Consider the following 25,073-nt stretch of genomic DNA (forward strand, 5'->3'; position numbering starts at 1 on the left):
ACCAGGACACTGGGACACCTGGACAGCAGAACAATGGGACACCAGGACAATGGGACACCTGGACACCAGGACAATGGGACACCAGGACACCTGGACACAGGGACACTGGGACACCTCGACATCAGGACACTGGGACACCGGGACACCTGGACAATGGGACAGCAGGACAATGGAACACAGGGACACTGGGACACCTGGACAACAGGACACAGGGACACTGAGACACAGGGACACTGGGACAGCTGGACATCGGGACATTGGGACACCTGGACACCAGGGCACTGGGACACCAGGACACTGGGACACCGGGACACCAGGACAATGGGACACCAGGACACCTGGACACAGGGACACCGGGACACATGGACATCGGGACACTGGGGCACAAGGACACTGGGACACAAGGACACCAGGGCACCTGGACACCAGGGCACCTGGACACCTGGACATCAGGACACTGGGGTACTGGGACACAAGGACACTGAGACACCGTGACGTCAGGACACTAGGACACCTGGACACCTGGACATCAGGATGCTGGGACACAGGGACACCAGTACCAGGGAGCTGGTTCCAGCCGCCGGGAGTGGGCAGAGCCTCTGAGCACAAGCACGGGCCGGGCCCTGGCAAGGGGGTCCCCCCCGCCCCCACGGAGTGCCCGGGCCCTGCCAGCACTGCCCACCCTGCCCTAGCCCCCCAGTGCCCCCTGCCCCCCTGGGCACCTCCCCGCCACCAGACCGCCCCCTTGGCCCAGGGCCAGGCGCCCACCCGTGGGGTCAGTGCCTGGGGTCCGGGGGGGCTGCCCTGGGGTCCCATGGGTGCTGGCCCTGCCCCGCTCCTCAGCAGGGTCACCTGGGGTCACACGGGGTCAGGGTCACCCTGGGGTCTGGAGAGTCCTGCCGCAGCAGGGCCCACAGGGTGCAGGTCCATGCTCCCCCCATACTGGGGCCTCCCTGCTGGGGACCCCCAGCCCCACCACCCTGGGGGACCCCCCACCCAGCCCAGTCGCACCCTGTCCCCCCGCCCCCCCAGCATCCGACCTGCCCCAGGACCCCTGGGACCCCGATGGGCTGGTGCCGTGCCCTGAGGGGTGCTGGGCTCAGGGCTGGCGGGCTCCCAGTCCTGGTCCCAGTTCCATCCCAGTCCTGTCCCAGTCACACTCCACTCTCAGTCCCAGTTCAGTCCCAGTCCCAGTCCCATTCCAGTCCCACTCCCAGTGCTGGTCCCAGTCTAGTCCCAATCCCAATGTTGGGTCCCAGCCCCTGTTGCAGTCCTAGTGCTTGTCCTGGTCCTGGTCCTGGTCCCAGTCCCAGTCGCACTGCAGCCTAAACTGAGTCCCAGTCCCACTCCAATCCCAGTGGTTCAGTCCCAGTCCCAGTGCTGGTCCCAATCTAGTCCTAGTCCCAATGCTGGACCCCTGTGCTTGTCCTGGTGCTGGTGCCAGTCCGAGCCTAGTCCAGCTCCAGTCCCCCTCCCAATCCTAGTCCTATTCCCAGTCCCAGTCCAGCCAAGTCCAGCCCAGTCCCAGTCCCATTCTAGTACCAGTCTCAGTCCCAGTCAGTCCTAGTTGAGTCCTAGTTCAGTCCCAATCATAGTACCAGTCCAGACCAGTCCCAGTACAGTCACATTCACTGTTGCAGTCACAGTCACTCCTAGTTCAGTCCCAGTTACAGCCCAGTCCCAGTCCAGTCCCAATCCCAGTCCCAGCCCAGTCGCAGTCGCAGTCGCAGTTGCAGTCAGTCCTAGTTCAGTCCCAGCCACAGCCCAGTCCCAGTCCCAGTCCCAGCCCAGCCCAGCCCAGTCCCAGTCCCAGTCGCAGTCAGTCCTAGTTCAGTCCCAGTCCTAATCCCAGTCCCAGTCCCAGTCCGTCCCAGTCCAGTGCCAATCCCAGTCCCAGTCCCAACCCCAGTCCCAGCGCCAGTCCCAGTCCCAGTCCAGTCCCAGTCCCAGTCCCAGTCCTAATCCCAGTCCCAGTCCCAGTCCCAGTCCCAGTCCCAGTCCCAGTCCCAGTCCCAGCCCTAATCCCAGTCCCAGTCCCAGTCCCAGTCCTAATCCCAGTCCCAGTCCCAGTCCAGTCCCAGTCTTAATCCCAGTCCCAGTCCCAGTCCTAATCCCAGTCCCAGTCCCAGTCCAGTCCCAGTCTTAATCCCAGTCCCAGTCCCAGTCCTAATCCCAGTCCCAGTCCCAGTCCAGTCCCAGTCCTAATCCCAGTCCCAGTCCCAGTCCCAGTCCAGTCCCAGTCCTTACCCCAGTCCCAGTCCCAGTCCCAATCCCAGTCCCAGTCCTAACCCCAGTCCCAGTCCGAGTCCGAATCCCAGTCCGAGTCCCAGTCCAGTCCCAGTCCCAGTCTTAATCCCAGTCCCAGTCTTAATCCCAGTCCCAGTCCCAGTCCCAGTCCTAATCCCAGTCCCAGTCCCAGTCCCAGTCCCAGTCCTAATCCCAGTCCCAGACCCAGTCCAGTCCCAGTCCCAGTCTTAATCCCATTCCCAGTCCCAGTCCCAGTCCCAGTCCCAGTCCGTCCCAGTCCCGCCGGGCTCTGTCCCAGGTGCTGAAACTGGAGCCGGCTCGACCCGGACCCTCTCTGGGGCTGCGACCGCCAGGACCCGCCCAGCCACGCCACGCCACGCCACGCCACGCCTGGCCACGCCCAGCCCACCCGGCCCAGCCAAGCCCGGCCCAGCCAAGCCCGGCCCAGCTAAGCCCGGCCCGGCCGAGCCGTGCCAGGCCCCAGGTGGCTGCCGGAGTGTCCAGCAACTGCCCTGCGGGGGACACGCGTGGGGAGGGGAAGGGGAGGAGCGGGCTGCAGGGCCCAGCCGTGGGGCAGGGCCCAGCCGTGGGGCAGGACAAGGCCTGAGCCACCCCCAGACCCCACGCCTGCCCCACGGCCGAGTCCCCGCCCCCCGGGAAGGGCAGCCAATCGGATGGGCGCTCTGCAGTGACGGACAGGCCTGCCCCGCCCCTGGCGAGGCCGGGGGAGCTGGAGGGGCGGGGTCAGCCGGGGACGCCCACTCCGGGAGGGGTGACCGGGACCCCCCACCCCGCTCCGGGATGGGCCGCGGCGCTGCAGCCTCCCCCGAGGCTCCCCCCGTGCCGCCCCGCCGAGGGTCCCCCGGGCGCCCCCCGCTGCTCTGCCCCCCCGCCCATGCCGCCCCCCCGGGGGTCCCGGGGACGTCCCACCGCTGCTCTGCCCCCGCCCCCCCGCTCTGCCCCCCCCATGCCGCCGTCCTGGGGGTCCCGGGGGCGCCCCACCGCTGCTCTGCCTTCCCCGCTCGGCCCCCCCCATGCCACCGCCCCGGGGGTCCCGGGGGCGCCCCCCCCCGCTCTGCCCCCCCGTGACGCCCCCCCGCTCCGCCCAGCGCAGGAAGGAACCGCCGGCAGCCGGGGCCGGGCGCGGTTTCCCGTCGGCTGCGGGGGCCACGGGCCGGACCCACCCCCACGGCGAACTGCCGCCGGACCCCCCGGCCAGGGCCCCGAGGACCCGCACGCCCCCCCGGGGCGGGACCCGCTGTCCCCACGCACACCCAGAGCATCCCGCCCCGCCAGGGTCACCATCCCCCCGGCACCCGGGGTCCCCGTCCCCACCCCGCCGGGGCTCCCACCTACTCTGGGGGTCACTGTGGGAGCCCCCCCTCCCATCCTGCACCATCTCCCCAGGGTGTCCCCCCCCGTTCCCTCCCCGGGGAGGGTCCCGCGGGCGCAGCCCCCCCTCGGGGTGCCCGCTGGGGGTCCCTGGGGAGCCGCCGGGCACATCAATGGCAGGAACTGGGTGGGGAGTGGCGGCCCCACGCGTGGGGGGGCCGGGGAAGCCGGGGGGGGCTTTCTCCGGACATCCGCCACATGGCCTGCAGGTGGGGGTCCAGGGGGGCACTGGGACCACCGCAGGGCACCCACCTTCTGGAGCAAACACGGGACCCCTAAGAGGGGGTATGCTGCCCCACACCCCCCCCACGGGGACCTGCACCCAGCAGGGGGGGCGGAGGGGTGCTGCTGGCCCCAGGGGATGGCAGACCCCAACCTGTGGCCCTTCGCTCCCCCCACCCTGGTGTGCCATGGGGCTGAGGGCCAGGGGGAGCAGACCCCCCGTGGGGCAGTGGCTGGGGGAGGTGGGACAGTCCCATGGCCATGCTGGGCATCTGTGGGTTCTGGGGGTCCCGTGGCTGTGCTGGGGGTCCCATGGCCATGCTGGGGGTCTGTGGCTGTTCTGGGGGTTCCATGGCCATGCTGCAGATCCTGTGGCTGTGCTGAGGGTTCCGTGGCCATGCTGGGGGTCCCATGGCTGTTCTGGGGGTCCTGTGGCCAGCTGGGGTCTGTGGCTGTTCTGGGGGTCCCATGGCTGTGCTGAGGGTCCCGTGGCCATGCTGGGGGTCTGTGGCTGTTCTGGGGGTCCCATGGCAATGCTGGGGATCCCGTGGCCGTGCTGGGGGTCCGTGGCCATGTTGGGATTCCTGTAGCGATGCTGGGGGTCCTGCATGTGCCACTCCCTGGCACTGCTACCACGGCATGCCCCCTGGCCACGTGCCGGGGTGCAGGGAGGGCCTATCAGGGTCGAAGCCCCCCGCCCAGCCCCTCGGCGGGGTCCCCGGCACGGCCCGGGCCGCGTGCCGGCGGGCGGCGTCATGGCGGTGGGGCGCCCATTGTGCGCGGGGCGGAGGCGTGCGTGGCCGAGGTCACCACTTCCCCGCCGCGGCCGGAGGAAGCGGCCGCTCCCGGCACCGGCGGCTCAGTGGCGGCGCGATGGGCAACCTGCCGGCCGTGCTGCCCGGCGCTGCCCGCTCCTGCGGCCTCGGCCTCTGCTCCCGGCAGCTCAGCGCCGCGCCCGAGGAGAGCACCGGCACCGAGCGGGGCAGGTGGGTGCGCTGCGTGGACGGGACGGACGGGGCGGGATGGACAGACCCACCGCGCCATGGCGCACCGCGGCTGCCGGCCCCTGTGCCTCGACGGGGACCCCTCGCTTGGCCCCCTCCTGCCGGGCCCAGCCGTGGCTCACGGGGACGTCCCCACGTGGCCAGAGCCCACCGGAGAGGTGTCCCCGCCAGGGCGGCGTGCACAGCTCACCGGGGCAGGACGAGGTGCAGCCGCGGGAGCCCCTTGGTGGCAGAGCCCTGCACCCGCCTGCCCGTGGTGCCCCATGGCATCGTGCCAGCGTCCCCCACCCCACGGTGTGCCCCAGCACCTGCACTGTGGCACCAACAGCCCCCCGGCAGCCCGTGGGACGTGTTGGGACCTACCGGGGTGTGCTGGGGTGGACAGGATGTATGGGGACATATGGGGAGGGGGCAGGGGGGGTCGAGTGGGGATGGGAGGTGTGGGGCCACCCCAGGCCAGAGGGGACGGGGAGGGGGACGGCACAGGAGGTCACTTTGCCCCCTCGGTGGCCGGGAGCCTGCTCTGACTCATGGCCATTGTTCACACTCGCACACGCACAAGGCCCAGGAACGCCCCACATACACCCCCCCCCCCCCCCAACAGCCCCACAGCTCAGCCCCATGGAGCTGAGCCGGGGCCCCACGGCCACCACAGCCGCACCAGGGGCAGGAGGGCAGGGCAGGTCCCCAGTCATCCCCATGTCCCCACCACGGACCCCCCAGTGCCCCCCCATGACCTGCTTCCACTGGTCCCAGCTCACCCCAGTGCCCCTGCCAACCCTCCTCCTGCCCACCTGGGGGTCTCTGTCATCACAGGCAGGTCCCAGCACCTTGGGTGCCAGCCACCACGAGGGTTGTGGTACCGGAGCCACTGGAGCAAGTGCGGTGAGGGGTGCCCTCCCCAGGACCCCCAGCTGTGCTCCACGCGTGGGGCAGGCCAGGGACTGCCAAGGACCCCCAGCATGCCCGGGGCCAGGCTCAGGGCCGTATCACTCCCCCCTCCAGCTCAGCGCCCACCCGCCCAGCAGAGCCCCCCCGCTTCGCCCGGCTGAAGAACTGGGAGACGGGGAGCATCGGCTACGACACGCTCTGCGCCCAGGCCCTGCAGGTCAGGGAGTGCGGGGATGGGGTGCAGGATGGGGGCGGTGCAGGGAGGAGGGGTGCAGTGGGGGTGCGGGGGTCCGGAGCAGGACCCCCCCAGGTAACCCCCCGGCCGCAGGAGCTGCCCTGCTCGGGGCAGCGCTGCCTGGGCTCGCTGGTGCTGCCGCGGCCGCTGCCGACCCAGACCCCCGAGGGTGCCCGTCCCGCCGAGGAGCTGCTGGGCCTGGCCCGGGACTTCATCACCCAGTACTACCTGTCCCTGCGGCGGTGAGCGCGGGGGCCACGGCACGGACCTGCCCTGGGGCACCCCACGGTCCCATCCCTGCCCACAACACCCCATAGGCCCAGCCCTGCCCCAAAGCACCCCAAAGCCCCAGCCCCATCACTGCCCCGGAGCATCCCACTGCTCCAGGCCTACCCTGGGGCACCCCACAGCCCCATTCCTACCCCAAAGCACCCACCTCTGTCCCAGGCCACCCCACCTCACCATCTCTGTCCTGGGGCACCCCATATCCCCAGCCCTGCCCCAAAGTATGCCAAAACCCCAACCCCAGCTGAGCCCTGAGCACCCCACATCCCCATCTCTGCCCAGGGTACACCACATCTGCATCCCTGCCCCAGGCCACGCCCACAGCCCAGCCCCATCCCTGCCACAGGGTGCCCCATGGTCCCATCCCTGCCCAAGACACCCCACATCCCTATCCCTACCCAAGGCACCCCACATCCCCATCTCTGCCCCAGGGCACCCCCACAGCCCAGCCCCATCCCTGCCACGGGGTGCCCCATGGTCCCATCCCTGCCCGGGCACCCCACAGCAGTGCAGGGGGGTCTCGGGGGGCTGAGGCGCGGGGCGTCCGCAGGGAGAACTCCCCAGCGCACACCCAGCGGCTGCGGGAGGTGGAAGCCGCTATCGGGGCCACCGGCACCTACCAGCTGCTGGAGCCCGAGCTCGTCTTCGGGGCCAAGCAGGCCTGGCGCAACGCCGCGCGCTGCGTCGGCCGCATCCAGTGGAACAAGCTGCAGGTGAGGGCGAGGGGCGCCCCACAGCGCCGGCGGGGTCCCCCACCCCACGCCTGCCCCACGGCCAGAGGTCACCCCACGGCGGGTGCTCCATGGGGCGGCTGGGGGGGCAGCAGGATGGCCCCCCATCTCCCCCCCGACCCTGCCCCGCAGGTGTTCGATGCCCGGGACTGCGCCAGCGTGGGGGAGATGTTCAGCTTCCTCTGCACCCACATCCAGTACGCCACCAACCGCGGCAACATTCGGTGAGAGCCCTGCCCGGCTGCTGCTCGCTGCCGGCTGGACCCCCAGAGCCGGGGCGGGACCCCCTGGTCCCCACAGCCAGGGGGTCCCGCCGACATCCCGCCCCGGCCCCCCCAGGTCGGCCATCACCATCTTCCCCCAGCGGATGCCGGGCCGGGGCGATTTCCGCATCTGGAACACGCAGCTGATCCGCTACGCCGGGTACCGGCAGCCCGACGGCTCCGTGCTGGGGGACCCGGCCAACGTCGATATCACCGAGGTGGGGAGACACCGCCATCTCCCCCGCACCCCAGGACCCCCAGCCCCGCCGTGCTGCCCCCACCCTGACGCTGCTGCCCCCCCCAGCTCTGTGTCCACCACGGCTGGAGCCCCGGCGGCGGCCGCTTCGACGTGCTGCCGCTGCTGCTGCAGGGCCCCGAGGAGTCCCCCGAGCTCTTCCCCCTCCCGCCGGAGCTGGTCCTCGAGGTGCCCCTCCAGCACCCCACGTGAGTGGGGCTGTGCCCCCCCAAGGGCCCCGGACCCTCCTGGGGACACCCTTCCCAGCTGTGGGGCTGGGATCCCACATGGCACCCCTGGGGAGGGGCTGAGAGCGGGGCTGGGATGGAGGTTGGGGACCCACACAGGGGAGCTGGGGCTGGCATGGGGCCGGCGTGGGGCCTGCGTGGGTCCCTGCTGTAGCCCACCCCACCTGCGCAGGCTGGAGTGGTTCGCGGAGCTGGGGCTGCGGTGGTACGCGCTGCCGGCCGTCTCCAACATGCTGCTGGAGATCGGGGGGCTGGAGTTCCCGGCAGCCCCCTTCAATGGCTGGTACATGAGCAGCGAGATCGGCACCAGGAACCTCTGCGACAGCCAGCGCTACAACCTGCTGCCGGTGAGCCCCACGGCGGGGGGCCCGGCTGCCCCGTGCCCCACCCCCGGGACCCCTGCGCCCCAGGGCAGCCAGGCTGATCCCCCCATGCCGCTGGCAGGAGGTGGCCCAGCGCATGGGGCTGGACACACGGACGACCTCGTCCCTCTGGAAGGACAAGGCAGCGGTGGAGGTGAACATCGCCGTGCTGCACAGCTACCAGGTGGGATGCGCGGCGGCCGGGCGGGGGGACGTCGGCACCGCCATGCCATGGGACCCTGACACCACCAGGGTGGGTGCTAGCTGCTTCCAGCCCCCTCCCCAGCCCGCCATCCCCACAGGTGGCCAAGGTGACGATTGTGGACCACCATGCGGCCACCGAGTCCTTCGTGAAGCACATGGAGAACGAGCTGCGGACGCGGGGGGGGTGCCCGGCCGACTGGGTCTGGATTGTGCCCCCCATCTCGGGCAGCCTCACCCCCGTCTTCCACCAGGAGATGGTCAACTACCAGCTCTGCCCCACCTTCCGCTACCAGGTGGGCCTGGCCCCATGGCCCCCAGCCCCACAACCCCCAGCCCCACCACCCCATGACCCCACAGCTGCCCCCTGCCCGCCCCACAGCCCGACGCCTGGAAGGTCTACGTCTCCAAAGGCACCACCGTCACCAGGAGAAAGACCTTCAAGGAGGTGGCCAAGTAGGTGCCCGCCCTTGTGGGGAGGGGTCTCTGGGAGGCGGCGGGGCGGATATCCCTGCCCATGGGTCCCTGAGACGTGGCCGGACGCTGACCCGGTGATCCCAGCGCGGTGAAGATCTCAGCCAAGCTGATGGGACACATGATGGCGCGCCGCGTCAAGGCCACCATCCTCTATGCCACCGAGACCGGCAAATCCCGGACCTACGCCTGGAACCTCTGCCAGCTATTCCGACGTGCCTTCGACCCCAAGGTGGGCAGGGGGAGATGGAGGGGGCGCAGCAGCAGCAGCCTGCGTTGCAAGGGGCGCCTCCCCAGCCCCAAACCACCCCCAATGCTCCCCATGGCGGGGTTGGTGGGGGGAGGTGCCCACTGCAGCCCCCTGCCCATGTCCTGCCCCCCACGTAGGTGTTGTGCATGGACGAGTACGACGTGGTGTCCCTGGAGCACGAGACCCTGGTGCTGGTGGTGACCAGCACCTTCGGCAACGGGGACCCCCCCGAGTGCGCGGAGGTGAGGGCGCTGCCGGGAGAGGGGGTGAGGACGAGGATGGGGGTCAGGGCGGTGACGTGCTGATCCCCAACAGAGCTTCTCCAAGGCGCTGATGGAGATGACCTCCCCCTACACCAGCACCTCCCAGGCTGAGCCACCCAAGTGAGCACCGCGGGGGGGCCAGGGGGGCCCGGCTGGGGTGGGGAAGGGCCCACCCTGCCCTCACCCTGCCCTCACCCTGCCCTCACCCTGCCCTCACCCTGCCCTCACCCTGCCCAGGAGCTACAAGCTGCGGTTCAACAGCGTCTCGCAGTCGGACCAGCTCGTCGCCTCCTGGAAGAAGAAGCGGCGACAGCTGAGCAACACTGACAGTGCCGGCACGCTGGGTGCCCTGCGGTACCGCCGGCACGGCCACGGCCATGGCCATGGGGATGGGGATGGGGTTCTCTGCCCGGCCTGAGCATGGTGTTGGTTTGGGGTTTGGGGTGCCCCCATCCTGGGGGGGCTGCACGGTGCCAGCTCTGTCCCCATCTATCCCATGGCTGTGGGAGGGGGACAGAGCTGCCCCTGGGGGGTCCCAAACCCTGAACCTCACTTGAACCTGACCACCCCCTGCTCCCCCACCCATAGCCCTTACCCTGATCCCTAGCCCTGGGCACCCTCAACCCTGGGCACGTCCACGCACATCCCTGGATCTCCCACATCCCTGAGCATCCCCTGCCCCCCAGCCCTGGGTGCCCCCAAGCCCAACCCTGGGTCCCCCTAGCCCCGGGTTCCCCCCACCCCCAACCCTGGGCACCCCCAACCCTGGGTCCTCTCCATCCCCATCCCTGGGAACCCCCACCCACATCCCTGGATCTCCCCCAACCCTGAGCATCCTCTAGCCCTGGGTCCCCCCCACCCGCAGTGCAGGGTCTGACCCCAGGGTGGGGGGAGTCCCGGGTCTGGGCTCACGGCACTCAGCCCCCCCCCGTTCCGGTGGCGGCAGGTTCTCGGTGTTTGGGCTGGGCTCGCGGGCGTACCCCCATTTCTGCGCCTTCGCCCGGGCGGTGGACACGCGGCTGGAGGAGCTGGGGGGGGAGCGGGTCCTGCCCATGGGCGAGGGCGATGAGCTCTGTGCCCAGGAGGAGTCCTTCCGCACGTGGGCCCGCCTCGTCTTCCAGGTCAGGGGGGGCACCGGGGTGGGGGGACACCCACTGCCCCCCTCCCCGCACCCACCAGACACCCCCATGTCCCCAGGCTGCCTGCGAGACCTTCTGCGTGGGGGACGGGATGGGGGGGGGCGAGGAGCTTTTCGCCCCCCCCCAGGGCTGGAAGCACCAGAAGCACCGGCTGGTCGGGCAACCCCAGGCCACAGAGACCCTGGCCGGTACCACCACCCTCCCCAAGCCCCCCAGCAGCCCCCAGCACCCCCTGGCCCCTGTGGGAGCCCCCGACCCTGTGGAGCCACAAGCCCCCCTACAACACCCTCCACCCGCAACCCGCATCTGCCCCACCGCCCCACCAAGACACCCACCCCTGCGTGAATGTGGGCTCCCCACAGCACCCTGCCGAGAGTCCCTCCCTGACCCCATGACTCCCCCAACCCCCCCATCACCCCCATCTCCTCCCTGTGACCCCCCCAGTCCATGAAACTCCCCCAGGATCCCCTCTGACCCCCCAGGCCCTCCCAGTGACCCCCGTGACCCCCCAGCCCCCTTGTGATCTCCCACACCTGTGACCCCGTCCCCAGTCCTCCCTGGCCCCCCCAACCCCCCGTGCCCCGTGCCCCCATGCCCCCCAGCCCTGTTGTGCCCCCCAGGGCTGTCCCACCTGCACAAGCGCCGGGTGTTCCCCTGCACGGTGCTTTCCGTGGAGAACCTGCAGAGCGAGGAGTCCAGGTGAGCCCCCCCATCGCCGGGACACCCCCAACCCCGGGACCCCGGGGAACACAGCGCCCCCCTGGCCCCAGGCCCCCTGCGCCCCGGGAATCTCTCACCCCCGGGACCCCCCTATCACAGGGATCCCCGCCCCCCTGGGACGCCCGCCACCCCGGAACCCCCCACCCCGGGGCACCCCCATCGCCGGTGCAACCCCATCCCCGGGAACCCCACGGCCCCTCCGCTCCCTCCACCCCCGGGACCCCTGCGCTTTGGCAACCTCGCACTCCTGGGGGCCCCCAGACTGGGGAGCCCCCATCCCCGGGGATCCCGGCCGCCCTGGGACGCCCACCCCGGGATCCCCCCCTCTCGGAACCCCCGATCCCCGGGGCACCCCCATCCCGGGGACAACCCCATACCCGGGAACCCCGCCCTCCTGGGACACCCCCGCCCCCGGGACCCCTCCACCCCGGGCCCCCCCGGGCCCCGGCCCCGGCGCTGACCCCCCGGCACAGCCGGGCCACCCTCCTGGTGCGGCTGGGCTCGGCGGACCAGGCGGAGCTGCGCTACCAGCCCGGCGACCACCTCGGCGTCTTCCCCGCCAACCGCCCCGAGCTGGTGCGGGGGCTGCTGGGGCGGGTGGAGGACCCCCCGCCCCCCGAACAGCCCGTCCTGGTGGAGAGCCTGGAGGGGGACAGCGGCGGTAGGGACCACGGGGGGCCGGGGGGGGACGACAAGGGGCAGGGGAAGGGGACGAGGGGAAGGAGACAAGAGGAAGGGGACAGGGGGCAGGGGAAGGGGCTGGGGCAGGGGATAAGGGGCTGGGGAAGGGGATAAGGGGCTGGGGAAGGGGACAAGGGGAAGGGGACAGGGAGCAGGGGAAGAGAACAAGGGGAGGGGGACAAGGGGCTGGGGCAGGGTCAGGGGACGGGGGAAGGGGCAGGGGAAGGGGACAAGAGGAAGGGGACGGGGGCAGGGGAAGGGGCTGGGGCAGGGGACAAGGGGCTGGGGAAGGGGACAAGGGGAAGGGGACAAGAGGAAGGGGACAAGAGGAAGGGGACAGGGAGCAGGGGAAGGGGACAAGGGGCTGGGGAAGGGGCTGGGGAAAGGGGGAAGGGGCAGGGGAAAGGGACAAGGGGCTGGGGAAGGGGACAAGGGGAAGGGGCTGGGGACTGGGGAAGGGGGGGAGGGTCAGGGGAAGGGGACACGGGAAGAAGGGGCAGGGGAAGGGACAATGGGCTGGGGAAAGGGGACAAGGGGAAGGGGTTGGGGAAGGGGCAGGAAAAGGGAAAGGGACAAGGGGCAGGGGAGGGGTCCAAGGGGAAGGGGCTGGGCAGAGGCAGGGGCACCCCCACCCCACCCCAGCCGCTGTCCCGCAGGCGGGGGCCCCCCACCCGGGCCCTGGGTGCTGCAGAGCCGCCTGCCCCCCTGCACGCTGGCCCAGGCCCTCACCTTCTTCCTGGACGTGGCGACCCCGCCGAGCCCCCAGTTCCTGCAGCTCCTGGCCACGCTGGCGCGGGAGCCGGCCGACCGCCAGCGCCTGCAGCAGCTCAGCCAGGTCAGGGGCGCGGGGGGCTGCACCCCTGGGGCAGGGGCTGGGGGTGGGGGGTGCCTGGTGTCTGCCCAGCTGGTGGATGGATGCTGGGATGCTGGGATACAGGGATACTGTACCCCTCCATGGCTGGGATGCTGGAACCCTCCATGGCTGGGATGCTGGAACCCTCCGTGGCTGGGATACTGGGACACTTGTCCCTCCCTGGCTGGGGTGCTGGGATGCCAGACCCCTCCCTGGATTGGATGGGGATGCTGGGATGCTGGGCCCCTCCCTGGATGGGATGCTGGGATCTCTCCCCCGCTGGGATGCTGGAACCCTCCCTGGTTGGGATACTGGGATCCCTCCCTGGCTGGGAGGCTGGGATGCTGGAAACATCCATGGCTGGGATGCTGGGATAATGGGATGCCGGTATGCTGGGATCCTCCCTGGCTGGGCTGCTGGTCCCTCCGTGGCTGGGATGCTGGGATGCTGGGATAATGGGATGCCGGTATGCTGGGATCCTCCCTGGCTGGGCTGCTGGTCCCTCCGTGGCTGGGATGCTGGGATGCTGGAACCCTCCCTGGCTGGGATACTGGGGTGCTGGAACCCTCTATGGCTGGGAGGCTGGGATGCCGGGATTCCGGGATGCCAGAACCCTCCCTGGCTGGGATGCTGGCCCTTTCCCTTGCTGGGATGCCAGGCCCCTGCCGGGCCAGGGTGCTGGGCGCGGTGGCCATGGCCAGCTGGGTGCCTCGCAGGACGCCCGGCTGTACGAGGACTGGAAGTGGTTCCGGTGCCCCACGCTGCTGGAGGTGCTGGAGGAGTTCCCCTCAGTGGTGCTGCCGGCCTCCCTGCTGCTCACCCAGCTGCCGCTGCTCCAGCCGCGCTACTACTCCATCAGCTCCGCGCCCGGCCCCAGCCCCGGGGAGATCCACCTCACCGTGGCCGTCGTCACCTACCACAGCGAGAGTAAGTGGGGATGGGGCCGGGGGCACGTGGGTGCCCCTGGGTGGGGGGCTGCTACCTCCTGCTCTGCCACCCGCACGGCAACACCTGCTCCCAGCGCCCCCGAGTTGCACAGCCCCAGGGCATCTCTAGGGCTCCAGGGCATCATCTCCAGGGCCCAGGGCATCTTGATGGTCCCCAGAGCATCTCTCTGGTCCCCAGGGCATCTCCAGGTCCCCCAGGGTACCTCCAGGTCCCCAGGGCATCTCCAGGTCCCCCCAGGGCATCTCCCTGGTCCCCAGGACCACTGCAGGGTCCCCTCCAGCCCCATCACACAGTGCCTGGGCACTGCCATTGGATGTGGTGGAGCCCGCAAGGATGTGGGGGCCCCCCCTGGTGCCAGCCACCCGCCATGCACAGTCCCAAACCCCCAGGACCCCCGTCCCCCAGCCCTGCCTGGGGATGGCGGTGTCCCCAGCCCCTGCCGACGCTGGGGTCTGCCTCCTGGGATGGGGTGGGGCTGCTTGTGGTGGTGGGGCTGCCTGCCAGCCCCCTCAGCCACTCGGGTCCCCCCAGATGGGCAGGGCCCCCTGCACTATGGTGTCTGCTCCACCTGGCTGGCGCGGCTGCAGCCCGGGGACATGGTGCCTGCCTTCATCCGGGGGTAAGGGATGGCCCTGCGTGACCCCCCCCGCCCACCCCCCCGCCTGCTCCCCGGCCCACTCTCCCTGTGCCCCCCGTCACCATGTCTCAGCATGCCTCCAGGCCCCCCCGACTGCATCTCCCAGCATGCCTCGGTGCAGCACCCCCCCCCCCCCCCCGCCAATCCATTCCCAGCCCCCCCATACCCACGTCTCCATTTCCCAGCACCCCCAGCACCGCCCCCCCCGTGCACAGGACCCCCCTCCCTGCACCCCACACCCCCCTCACCATGTTGCCAGGGCACCACCCCCAGCACACCCTGCACCACCTGTGCCCAGGACCCCCCTCTCTGCACCCCACATCCCCCCACATGCTCAGGCCCCCCCCCGGCCTGCCCCCACGCGCTGACCCCCCGCAGGGCCCCCTCCTTCCGGCTGCCGCCCACCCCCGAGGCCCCCTGCATCCTGGTGGGACCCGGCACCGGCGTCGCGCCCTTCCGCAGCTTCTGGCAGCAGCGGCTACACCAGCTGCGGGCCGGAGGTGGGGGACATGGGGGACATGGGGGGACATGGGGGGGATGGGGGGACAAGGGGATGGAGGAGGGGGACGTGGGGACAAGGGGAGGGGACAGAGACACAAGGACCTGGTGGCACAGGGACATGGGACATGGCAATGCAGGGGTCTCGGGCTGTGGGACAGGGGGAAGGGGGGGCCGGGGACATGGGGACACGGGGACACGATGGCAGGGCAGTGCGGGGAATGGGGGGACACAGGGGTGCAGGGACACAGGGTGGGGGGACATGGGGGTGTATGGCATGGGGACGTGGGTACAGGGGTACGGGGTGGGGGGACATGGGAGTGTATGGCATGGGGACGTGGGTACAGGGGTACGGGGTGGGGGGACATGGGAGTGTATGGCATGGGGACACAGGGGTGCAGGGACACGGGGTGGGGGGACATGGAGGTGCATGGCATGGGGACGTGGGTACAGGGGCACGGGGTGGGGGGACATGGGGGTGTATGGCATGGGGACACAGGGGTGCAGGGACACGGGGTGGGGGGACATGGAGGTGCATGGCATGGGGACGTGGGTGCAGGGACATGGGGTGGGGGGACATGGGGGTGGCATGGTATGGGGACACGATGCAGGGACACGGGGTCGGAAGGACACGGGGACAGGGCAGCACAGGGACACAAGGACATGGGGGCTGCAGGACACGGGGGAGCGGGGGTGCAGGGTTCAGGGACATGGGGCACGGGGGGATGGGGACATGAGGGTTGCGGACACGCTGGCGGGGGGGCGTGGGGAGGTGGGCACAGAGGGACAGGTGCCGCCTGGCCGCTGCCCCCCCGCAGATGGCCCCCTGGGCAGCATGGTGCTGGTGTTCGGCTGCCGCTCCTCCGCGCTGGACCACATCTACCGGCAGGAGATGCAGGAGGCGCAGGAGCAGGGGGCCCTCAGCCAGGTCCTCACCGCCTTCTCCCGCGAGCCGGGGACCCCCAAGGTGGGACGGGACAGGGGTGGAGGTGGGGGCGGGCGGGATGGGGACAGGAATGGAGACAGACTGGGACAAGGATGGGGCCGGGGACAGGCGTGCGATGGGGCAGCATGTGGGACACAAAAGCAGGGATGGAGGCGAGGGCAGGGTGGGGACACGGACTAGGACGGGGAGAGAAACGAGGACGGGGACAGTGTACAAAGGGGCAGGGTGGGGATGGGGACGCGGCGCGGGTTGGGGGCCGTGTGCCGGGTGTCAGCGGCCGCCCCCGGCGTGGTGTCCCCAGACCTACGTGCAGGACGTGCTGCGGACACAGCTGGCAGCAGAGGTGCACCAGGTGCTGTGCCAGAGCGCCGGGCACATGTACGTCTGCGGGGACGTGACGATGGCCACCGAGGTGCTGCAGACGGTGCAGCACATCCTGGTGCAGCAGGCTGGCATGACGCTGGGGCAGGCGGGGGACTTCATCAGCGAGCTGCGGGTAAGGGCCGGGGACGCGCGGCACGCCGGCACCGTGCCCGGCGCGCCGCCCTGACGCCTGCTCTCCCAGGACAAGAACCGCTACCACGAGGACATCTTCGGCCTCACCTTCCGCACGCAGGAGGTGGCCTTCCGCATCCGCAGCCAGTCCTTCTCCATGCAGGAGCGCCAGCAGCAGGGCCCGGCACCCTGAGCGTGCCGGGGCAGGAGGGGCCCCCGCGGCTGCTCCCCCCACCCCGCTGCAGGCAGCGCCTCCCCAGTAAAGGTTTAGTTTTGATAACCCCGGCCCAGTGCTTTGCCTCCCCCAGGGTGGCACCGTCGGCACCGCGCGCGGCCGGGAACGGTGCCGGTGGGCGTGGGTGGGCTGGGGTCACCCGGCCCCGCTCCGGCCATGGACAGGGCAGACGTGGGGCGGTGGGTGGGTGGGATGGGGGGGATGTGGCCACGGTCCCTGCAGCTCCGACCTGCACGGCTGCCCCGAGCAGCACCGCCCTGGCACCGCTGCTGCCACCACCTAGCCCGAACCACCGCAGCTCCGCCCGTGGCATTGCCCCCACACCCCACAGCATCCCCCTGCACAGCCCCACCTCCCCACACATGGCCCCCAGCCCCCCGCTGGCTCCGGGGCGCAGTCACCGCTGGGCACAGCCTCTCTGTAAACCTTTATTTCCCGCGGCGGCTCGGTGCGGCCGGTGCCCGGGGCAGGGCACCACGGGGGGCAGAGGCCCGGGCAGGCAGCAGGAACGGGGACGGCACCAGCACAGGCAAGGGGCAGCCCGGGTGCCCCAAGCCCCCCCATAAATATAGCACCTGGTGGGGCTGGCTGCCCCCAGCAGCGCCCCCGGCCCTGCAGCACCGTGGGGCCACCAGCAAGGCCACGCACCCGAGCAGGGGGCCCACACGGGCAGAGCCAGCCAGACCACCCTGCATCCCGGCCCCCCAGGCAGCATGGTGGGCAGCAGCGAGACCCCCGCTGCACCCAGCCCCAGCCAGCGCCTCCTGGCAGCTCTCCTGGCACCGTGCCCTGCAGCGCCGGGAGCTCTTGGCACGCCCAGGACCCTGCAGAGGAAACGGGTCTGTCAGCAGCAGCCCCAGCACCGGGGTCGCTGGCCGCAGGGACCCCAGCAACAGGGACCCCGGCGATGGGGACCCTGGCATGCACGCCAGCCAGATGCTGCTGGGGTCCAGCCCCATCGCCCTGTCCCGCACTGGCTGCCCCAGCCCTGGTGGTCACCGGCCCTCCCCGGGCTGCGGCTGCCTGGCCAGGCTGTGCCCTCACCCACTGGAGCCAAGGCCGGCTAGCCTGTTGTCTGCTCTTCCTCTTCCTCCTCCTCCTCCTCTTCCTCGGCCCAGCCGCCCAGCGGCATCTCCCTGTGCTGAGCTTGCGAGGCCCTGGCAGCCGAACCTGGGGAGTGGGGAGGGGTCAGAGCCGCACTGGCCCTACGGCCCCTGCCCAGGGTCCCAGCCCTCGGGACCCCCCAGCTGCTCCATCTCCGGGCTCGGCCCCGCGGGGCACAGGGACCAGCACGTGTCCCTGGACACCCCGGCACGGTGCTCACCTGCGGTCACGGAGGGTGGCTTGGGTGCCCCTGCGGCCACCCACACCCCTACGGCCTGGGGCCCGGGGCCCTGCTGCTGCTGCTGGTGGAGCTGCAAGGGTAGGAGGGGTGGTCAGAGACCCCCGCTGTGGTGGTCAGAGCCCCCCATCCTGCAAGCTGCCTCACCATGGGGCGTCAGGGTGGGGGGCTCCCCGTGCAGGACGCCGCCCCTGACCCCAAAGGGGTGGCAGAAGCGGGGACACGGCTGCAGAGACGCCGGCTGCGGCGCCTCGCCCCCAGCACCGGGTCTAGCAGCAGCCGTGGGGTCCCCAGTCAAAACCGGGGCAGGGGGTGTCACACACCAGAGCAGGGGGCGCAGGGGCCAGCCAAGCACGGGACCGGCGATGAAGGACCGGGAAGGGGGTACTGGGGATTAGGGACAGGGACCGGGGACCAGCACCAGGGCCAGGCAGGACCCGCGGGGGGCAGCGGGCAGGGGAGCCGGGGGCCGCGTGGCCAGGGCGGGGGGACGCACCTCGTGCAGGTAGATGGCGTGGAGGCTCATCTCGGCCGAGGCCACCTCGGAGAGCAGCGCCGAGCGGCTCAGGCTGCGCAGCCGCGACTCGCTCAGGAGCAGGCTGCGGACAGAGCCGGTGAGCACCCCGCCGGCACGCGGGGCCCTGCCACGACACCCCTCCCCGCCACGACACCCCCTCCCCACACGCCCCCTCCATCGCCCCCCAACGCCAGCCCAGGGGGTGCAGAGCCCCCAAGCCCCACCCCAGCCCCCCGTCGGCAAGACCTCTCCTCGGGGCGCAGGCGGTCGCTGGGGCAGCCGGGGCTGTTGGCGGAGGGGCCGCGCGCCCGCCCGGGCAGGGGGGACGCCAGGGAGGCCAGGACGCTGGCGGCGGCGCTGGCAGTGCTGCAGGGCTGGACGAAGCGCCGGTCCCGGGACACCAGCCCGCTGGCCGACAGGATGGGCCGGGCCAGGACGCTGGCCAGCAAGCCGTCCGGCTGCGGAGAGACGCGTCAGGACGGCCCCAGCCGGAGACCCCCGCGCCCCGGCCAGCCCCACCGCCCAGCCGGCTCACCGCCACCGCCGAGTCGTCAGAGAGGAGGGAGGCGCCCAGCGGCCCCTCGGCCAGGATGTGCTGGGCGGGCGGCGCGGCGGCCGCGTCCTGCTGCACCTTCTCCTTCAGGTGGCTGAGGAAGAGCTCGCTCGGCGGCGGCGGCTGCCAGCGCGGGTTGGTGATGGCGAAGTGCATCAGCGACAGCTCCGTCTTCCCGTTCTCCGCTTGTTGGTACACAGAGGCCTCCGTCTGCCCGGCCGACAGCCACTGTGGGGCAGGGGGGTGAGCGGGGCCATGCCTGGGACCCCCCCACCCCCAGCATCCACCCCCGGGACCCCCCGTCAACACAGGACACCCCCCCCACCTGAGGATTGCCGTGGTTGCGGACGTCGAGCTGGGCGAAGGAGCAGATGTCGCCCACCCCCACCACCTCCACCGTGAAGTTGCGGAAGAAGTCAACGATGTCCAGGGCGCGGGAGGGCAGGGCGAAGATGAGGATGAGGGGGGTGAGGATGGGGCTCAACAGCTCCTCCAGGATGAAGACCTGCAGGCAGCAGCGGGCGTCAGGGGGGGCGAGGGGGTCCCGCCGCCCCCCCAGCCCCGCCCGCACTCACTGCCTTGTACTGGAAGAGCTGCGCCATCTCGCTGCGCGTCTCCGACCGGCTGGCGTTGCCCTGCCAGTGGTCGGGCATGTAGTGGACGTGGGCCAGGACACGCTGCAGCAGCTGCTCCGGACACCACACCGTGTGCTCGTCGGGGATGAAGGACCTGCGGGCGGGCGGGCAGGCGTCCCACCTCCCGCTCGGCCACCCCGCTGCCCCCTCCGTGCCCGCCAGCCGCACAGCCTGGCACAGCCCAGCACACCCACCTGGCCACGGTGACCACCAGCCCCAGCAGCGTGATGGCGGTGAGGATGTGCTGCACCGTCAGCACGTCCTCGTCGTAGACGGTCAGGACGATGAGCACGGCCAGGATGGAGCCGGCGAAGAAGCCGACGTTCTTGGCCAGCACGGTGAGCAGGGGGCTGGTGAAGGAGTTCATGTACTTGGTGGCCGGCTTGTAGCCACGGCTCAGCCGTGCCTGCAGCTCGTGGTTGAGCTCATTGAAGTGGCGCAGGTAGTGGCGGCCGTAGAGGGACCAGCGGCGGGCGCCCAGGCTGCCCGGCTCCCGCTTGATCACCTCGGCATAGCTGAAGAAGGCGTAGAGGAGCTGCCAGACCAGCACGCAGGGGCAGAGCAGCAGGTTGGCCAGCCCCAGCAGCACCATGGTGCGCGCCAGGCGCTGCGCCAGCTCCCGCCGGGCGCCCGCCCGCTTGCACTGCGGCCGCAGGCTCCACTTGTTCTGGAAGAGGGAGCCGGGGCCCCAGAAGAGAAGCAGCTCCAGGTTGTACTTGAGGCCCTGGGTGAGGAAGACGACGGAGCCCAGCAGCGGCAAGCGGAAGCGCACGGGCAGCAGCGACTTGTTGACCATGGCCACCATGTAGTTCTTGAAGCGCAGGATGCGGTGGTAGATGTCCAGCTCCGTCAGCTCCCTCTTGTGCACGCACATCTGCTGCCGGCGCTGCAGCGAGATCAGCCGCGCCTGCACCTCCTGCCAGCTGTAGTTGCACAGCCCCTCCTGCATCAACGACACACCAATCTATGCCGGCACGGCACCGCACGGCACCGCACGGCACCGCACGGCCGCGCCCCCCGCCAGCCCCCTCCCCGCGGCCCTGCTCACCGAGGGGATGTTAAGGGCTTTGATGTAGAAGGTGCGGATCTCCCAGTAGCTGAGCAGGCTGCAGAGCACCTTCACCAGCCGGTACAGCCAGAAGACGGCCGCCATCACCAGCAGGAAGATGATCCAGCCGCTGGCCCGGATCCTGGCAGGGGATGCGCGTCAGGTGGGGAACCGGCGGCGCTGGGACCCCTGCGCGGCCGTGCTGGCGGCTCCCAGCGCCCTCCTCACCTCCGGGCACACTGCGGGGCGGGCAGGACGGCGTCGGGCAGCGTCACCTTGCTGCGGTCGGGGGCCGCCCCTCCGGCGTGGCTGTGGTTGAGTGGCCGGTTGGCGAAGAGGACGTCGTACTCCACGCAGCACAGCAGGAAGGTGGTGAAGGTGACGACGAACAGGAACTGCCTGGGGGCGGCGGGGGCTCAGCACGGCCCCTTGCCCCCCAGCCACCTGGCGCAGAGCATGGCACTGCATGGCACAGCCCAGCACGGGGCAGCGTGGCACCGCAGGGCACAGCACGGCATGGGGCAGCGTGGCACCGCAGGGCACATCCCAGCATGGGGCAGCGTGGCACCGCATGGCACAGCCCAGCACAGGGCAGCGTGGCACCACAGGGCACCGCACGGCACAGCACAGCGTGGCACCGCAGGGCACAGCGCGGCACGGGGCAGCGAGGCACCGCAGGGCACGGCGCGGCACAGGGCAGCGTGGCACCGCATGGCACAGCCCAGCACAGCACAGCGCGGCACCGCAGGGCACAGCGCAGCACGGGGCAGTGTGGCACCGCATGGCACGGCGCGGCGCGGGGCAGCGTGGCACCACAGGGCACCGCGCGGCACAGCGGGCGTCCCGCCAGCACTTACACCAGCTCGAAGAGGTCGGAGAGCATCATGCAGGCGAAGCCGTTCTTCTGGTGGAAGTGGTAGATGTTCGGGGTGCGTTAAGGAGCATGGGCCCTCAGTGCCGGGAACAACCCCGCCCGTCCCCCCTCGGCACCGGGGGCCGCCCACCCCCCCGCCGCGGTGCCGGCTGCAGGCAGGGCTGGGCAGCAGCCAGGCGGGGGCCCCGCAAGGATATCTTGGTGAAGAAATTATCCAGGTTCTTGATGTGGTGCCAGGAGTCTGGCGAGGAGAGAAAAACAGCGTGGGCTGAGCCAGGGCCATGGCCCAGCCCACCCCAGCCCCCCGTGTCTGCCGTCCATGGGGCACCCCCGCCTGGGACACCCAATCCCCCCACCTGTGGTCAGCTGGAGGGCCATGGGGCAGCCGGTGCCCCCACCCCACACACAGCAGGGCTGGGCCTGGCCCCCCCACCCCGCCTGCACACCCTGGGCAGGCTGCCCTCCCTCCCCTCTGCCGGAGCCCCCCAGCCTGTGCCCCACGGGGAGCCACGACCCCCACACCGCCTGCTGTGACCCCCCGCCCCCCAGGGCAGCATCTGCATCCTGGACCCCCCTGGCAGGGCCTGGACCCCCGCTACCTTGCAGCCCCTCGGTGACATGCACCAGCAGCTCTTCCTCGCCGGGGGGTGAGTCCTCCTCGAAGTCCTCCAGGCGCCGGTACTCCCCCTGCGCCGCCATCGCCCGCCACGCCGCCTGCCAGGGACGCCCGTCGGCACCCACCACCACGGCCCAGGGACCCCTGCCCGGCACGGACCCCGACAGCAGGGGTGCACGGGGGGATGGAGCCCCCCAGCCCCATGGGCCATGGGGCAGCCAGACCCCAGCCGTGGGGCACGGGGATGCCATGCCAAACCATGCCGAGCCATGCTGAGCTGTCTGCCTCGCGGCCGGGAGCCGGAAATGCCGGCGAAGCCACGGAGCGCCGCCCGCGTGCCCCACATTCGGGCGGCCTGAGCTGGCCTCCCGCACCGCGGCCGCGGCCATGGCCACGGCCCCGGGCCATGCCGCACATACCACCCAGCCCGTCCCACCGGCCGGATCACCGCCAGCACCCGGCCGTCCCCGCCCCGCGGGGCCAGGGCTCCCTTGGGGACAGACCCCTGCCTGGCCCGGCAGAGACCCCACTTCACCCCATGCCCGCCCCTCGGGCCATGCTGCGCTGCCCCTCCCCCCAGTCCGAGTGGAGTGGACCCTCAACCCCATTGATCGCCCTCCCCATGGACACCCACCCCACAGACCCCCATCCCCAAAGATGCCCACCCCATGGACACTCCTCCCCATGGAGCCCCATCCCCACGGATCGCCCTCCCCATGGACCCCCCTGGGGCAGGACAGCACCCCCGGGCCCTGGGGGAGGAGGGGACCCCTGGACGCTGGCACAGGATGGGAGCCTGAGCCCCTTGGGGAAACACGGGACCCCCACTGCCCTGGGGCAGGATGGGACCCCTGAACTCTCAGGGCAGGACAAGAACCCCCTCCCCTCATGGAAGGACAGGACCCCCAGCCCCTCGGGCAGGATGGGACCCCCACCCACCCAGGGAAGGATGGGACCCTCAGCCCCTTGGGGAAAGACAGGCCCCCTCTCCTCAGCACAGGATGGGACCCCCCGGACTCTCAGGGCAGGATGGGACCACCACCCACTGGGGCAGGATGGGACCCCCACCCCCTTGGGGAAAGACAGGCCCCCCTCTCCTCAGCACAGGATGGGACCCCCGGACTCTCAGGGCAGGATGGGACCCCCACACGCTGGGGCAGGGCAGGACCCCCGGTCTGTCCCCCGCTGCCCTCCCCTTACCGCCGCCAGTCAGTGCTCCCGCAGCCCCACAGGCCACCAGTGTCCCCTCCTGTGGCCAGCACCAGTGCCCAGCCAGGCCGGCGGGCGCAGGTGATGCCGTCCGGCCCCACCCTGCCGCGGCGCTGCCGGGGCCTGACTCACGGCACCGGGGCCGGTGTGGCGAGGCTGCGGGCACGAGGGAGCCCCGGGCCCCGCGGCGGTGATTCAGCAGGAGGGACGCGGCCGCGGCCGGCAGAGACCCGGGCACCGCTGGACACGCTGTCCCTGCACTGACCCCCGGCCTCGTGCAACTCGCCGTTGGGGACAGAGCCACCGTGTCCCCCGGGATCGGGTGTCCCCAGCCATTGCCTGCTGGTGACACTGCCGTGGCCCTTCCCCCACGTGCCCTGCACCGGGTGGCCAAAAATACCCGCGGGCTGGGGCTCCCAAAAATAGCCTGGGCGGTGTAAACAGCCGGGGGGGGCCGAGGGCCAGCGAGGGGACCCCTGTGCTGGGGTATGGCGGCCCAGGGAACCCCCCGACATGCAGGCCCTCTGCGCAACCCAGCGTAGCCCCAGGGCACCTGCGGGGACAAACTGGCCCCCTGAGACATGCGCCCTGGCAAGGGTCCCGGTGACCCCTGCGAGGACACGTGTGCCCCAGTGTCCCCACGGTGACATGCGCATCCACGCAGGGACCCCCGCGAGCCCGCAGGGACATGCGCACCTTGGTGGGGACACAGGCACCCCAGTGGGGACGCAGTCAGTGTGACGGCCCCACGGTGACACACACCCCATAGTGACACGTACCCCAATAGAACCATGGTGACACACCCCGCAGAGACACAGCCACCCCGTGGGGATGCTGCCGTGGGGACAGCCCCACACACACACAGACACCAGCACCTCGATGGCCCTGTGGAGTGACCTGGACCCCATGGGCCCACGGGGACCCCGATGACCCTGTGGGGACAGGCGTGGGGACACACCCGCCCCGTGTGAGCACTGGCAGCCGGTGCCCCCGTGTCCCCTAGCCGGGCAGGCGTGGGCGTGGGGGTCCCCAGGGGCAGCGTCCCCACAGTGGCTGGGCCTGGGGACCCCAGGAAGGAGCGGGGTGACCCCACAACGGGGTGCCCAGGGCGCCGCGACTGCTTGGGGCCACACTGGAGCAGCTGCTCCCGTGTCCCTGTCCCCCAGTGACCCCCGTCCCCTGTCCCGGCTCACCTCTTGGCTCGGCGCTGCCACGGTCACCGCGGGGCCGGTGTCCCCGGGGCCGGTGTCCCCGGTGCCGGGCTCTCACCGGGCCCCGCACCCACCCCGGGACCGGCACCGCGTCCCACCGCCGGGCATGGCCGCACCGGGACCGGCACCGGCACCGGGGGGCGGGTGGGGGTCTCCGGGGTCCCCTGCCGTGGGGGGCGGGTTCCGAGAGCGGGCAAGGCGGGACCGGTGCGGCGTCCCGGTGCGGGGTCTCGGTGCGGGGTCCGGGGGTGCTGGGGGTCCCGGTGCGGCGTCCGGGGGTTTTGGGGGTGCTGGGGGTCCCGGTGTGGGATCTGGGGATGCGGGGTCCCGGGTTGCGGTGCGGGTCCGGGGCGGGGGACACCCGGTGCAGGGCCCGAGTTCCCGGAGCGGCGCCGGGGAAGCAGCGGGGGGCCCCGGCGGCCCGGGGGTGCCGGAGGAGGCTCCGAGGAGAGACGGGGGTGCGGGGCCCGAGGCGGGGGGTGGTCGGGGTGCCGGTCTCTGGGGGGGGCCGGTGCGGGGCCGGTGCGGGTCGGGGACGGCGCAGGGCCCGGGCCGCGGTGCTGGAGCTCCGCCCGCCGCAGCCGGTACCGCCCCTGCCCGCCCCGGTACCGCC

At 71.5% G+C, this 25,073-nt stretch overlaps 2 protein-coding genes across 6 annotated transcripts in view; one reads left to right on the forward strand and one right to left on the reverse strand.

Annotated features, from left to right (window-relative positions):
• Nucleotides 1-4,601: 4,601 nt before the first annotated feature.
• NOS3 (nitric oxide synthase 3) lies at nucleotides 4,602-16,500 on the forward strand. Of its 2 annotated transcripts, none has more exons than XM_075082096.1 (26): nucleotides 4,602-4,847; nucleotides 5,871-5,973; nucleotides 6,085-6,233; nucleotides 6,827-6,989; nucleotides 7,140-7,231; nucleotides 7,372-7,488; nucleotides 7,575-7,714; nucleotides 7,926-8,100; nucleotides 8,198-8,299; nucleotides 8,418-8,612; nucleotides 8,699-8,772; nucleotides 8,878-9,022; nucleotides 9,178-9,282; nucleotides 9,356-9,423; nucleotides 9,541-9,657; nucleotides 10,250-10,424; nucleotides 10,501-10,630; nucleotides 11,063-11,141; nucleotides 11,636-11,823; nucleotides 12,500-12,678; nucleotides 13,413-13,623; nucleotides 14,176-14,263; nucleotides 14,660-14,781; nucleotides 15,598-15,746; nucleotides 16,027-16,221; nucleotides 16,291-16,500. In XM_075082096.1, exons 1-26 carry the CDS (start codon nucleotides 4,617-4,619, stop codon nucleotides 16,411-16,413), a joined length of 3,615 nt encoding a protein of 1,204 aa, XP_074938197.1. In that variant the 5' UTR covers nucleotides 4,602-4,616; the 3' UTR covers nucleotides 16,414-16,500. The 2 variants fall into 2 exon arrangements, with proteins under 2 accessions (XP_074938197.1, XP_074938198.1); XM_075082097.1 differs by having other exon boundaries at nucleotides 4,735-4,847; nucleotides 7,347-7,488.
• Nucleotides 16,501-16,869: 369 nt separating this feature from the next.
• The window catches only part of ATG9B (autophagy related 9B), a 116,727-nt gene continuing 108,523 nt past the window's right edge, over nucleotides 16,870-25,073 (reverse strand). Inside the window, exons 2-16 of one of the 4 annotated variants that reach the window (XM_075082105.1) lie at nucleotides 24,443-24,689; nucleotides 22,024-22,138; nucleotides 21,620-21,665; nucleotides 21,408-21,470; nucleotides 20,779-20,949; nucleotides 20,551-20,692; nucleotides 19,697-20,445; nucleotides 19,443-19,596; nucleotides 19,193-19,372; nucleotides 18,850-19,095; nucleotides 18,561-18,772; nucleotides 18,294-18,396; nucleotides 17,780-17,870; nucleotides 17,500-17,625; nucleotides 16,870-17,279 (exon numbers count right to left, since the gene is read on the reverse strand). In XM_075082105.1, the coding sequence (XP_074938206.1) occupies nucleotides 17,519-17,625; nucleotides 17,780-17,870; nucleotides 18,294-18,396; nucleotides 18,561-18,772; nucleotides 18,850-19,095; nucleotides 19,193-19,372; nucleotides 19,443-19,596; nucleotides 19,697-20,445; nucleotides 20,551-20,692; nucleotides 20,779-20,949; nucleotides 21,408-21,470; nucleotides 21,620-21,665; nucleotides 22,024-22,123 (2,364 nt within the window). In that variant the 5' untranslated portion in view covers nucleotides 22,124-22,138; nucleotides 24,443-24,689 and the 3' untranslated portion in view covers nucleotides 16,870-17,279; nucleotides 17,500-17,518. Of the gene's footprint in view, nucleotides 17,280-17,499; nucleotides 17,626-17,779; nucleotides 17,871-18,293; nucleotides 18,397-18,560; nucleotides 18,773-18,849; nucleotides 19,096-19,192; nucleotides 19,373-19,442; nucleotides 19,597-19,696; nucleotides 20,446-20,550; nucleotides 20,693-20,778; nucleotides 20,950-21,407; nucleotides 21,471-21,619; nucleotides 21,666-22,023; nucleotides 22,587-23,240; nucleotides 24,409-24,442; nucleotides 25,056-25,073 lie in introns of those variants that run through there. The other 3 variants (XM_075082104.1, XM_075082106.1, XM_075082103.1) reach the window with 3 other exon arrangements.

The sequence above is a fragment of the Phalacrocorax aristotelis genome, chromosome 2 (genome assembly GCF_949628215.1).
Source record: "Phalacrocorax aristotelis chromosome 2, bGulAri2.1, whole genome shotgun sequence".
NCBI lineage: Eukaryota > Metazoa > Chordata > Aves > Suliformes > Phalacrocoracidae > Phalacrocorax > Phalacrocorax aristotelis.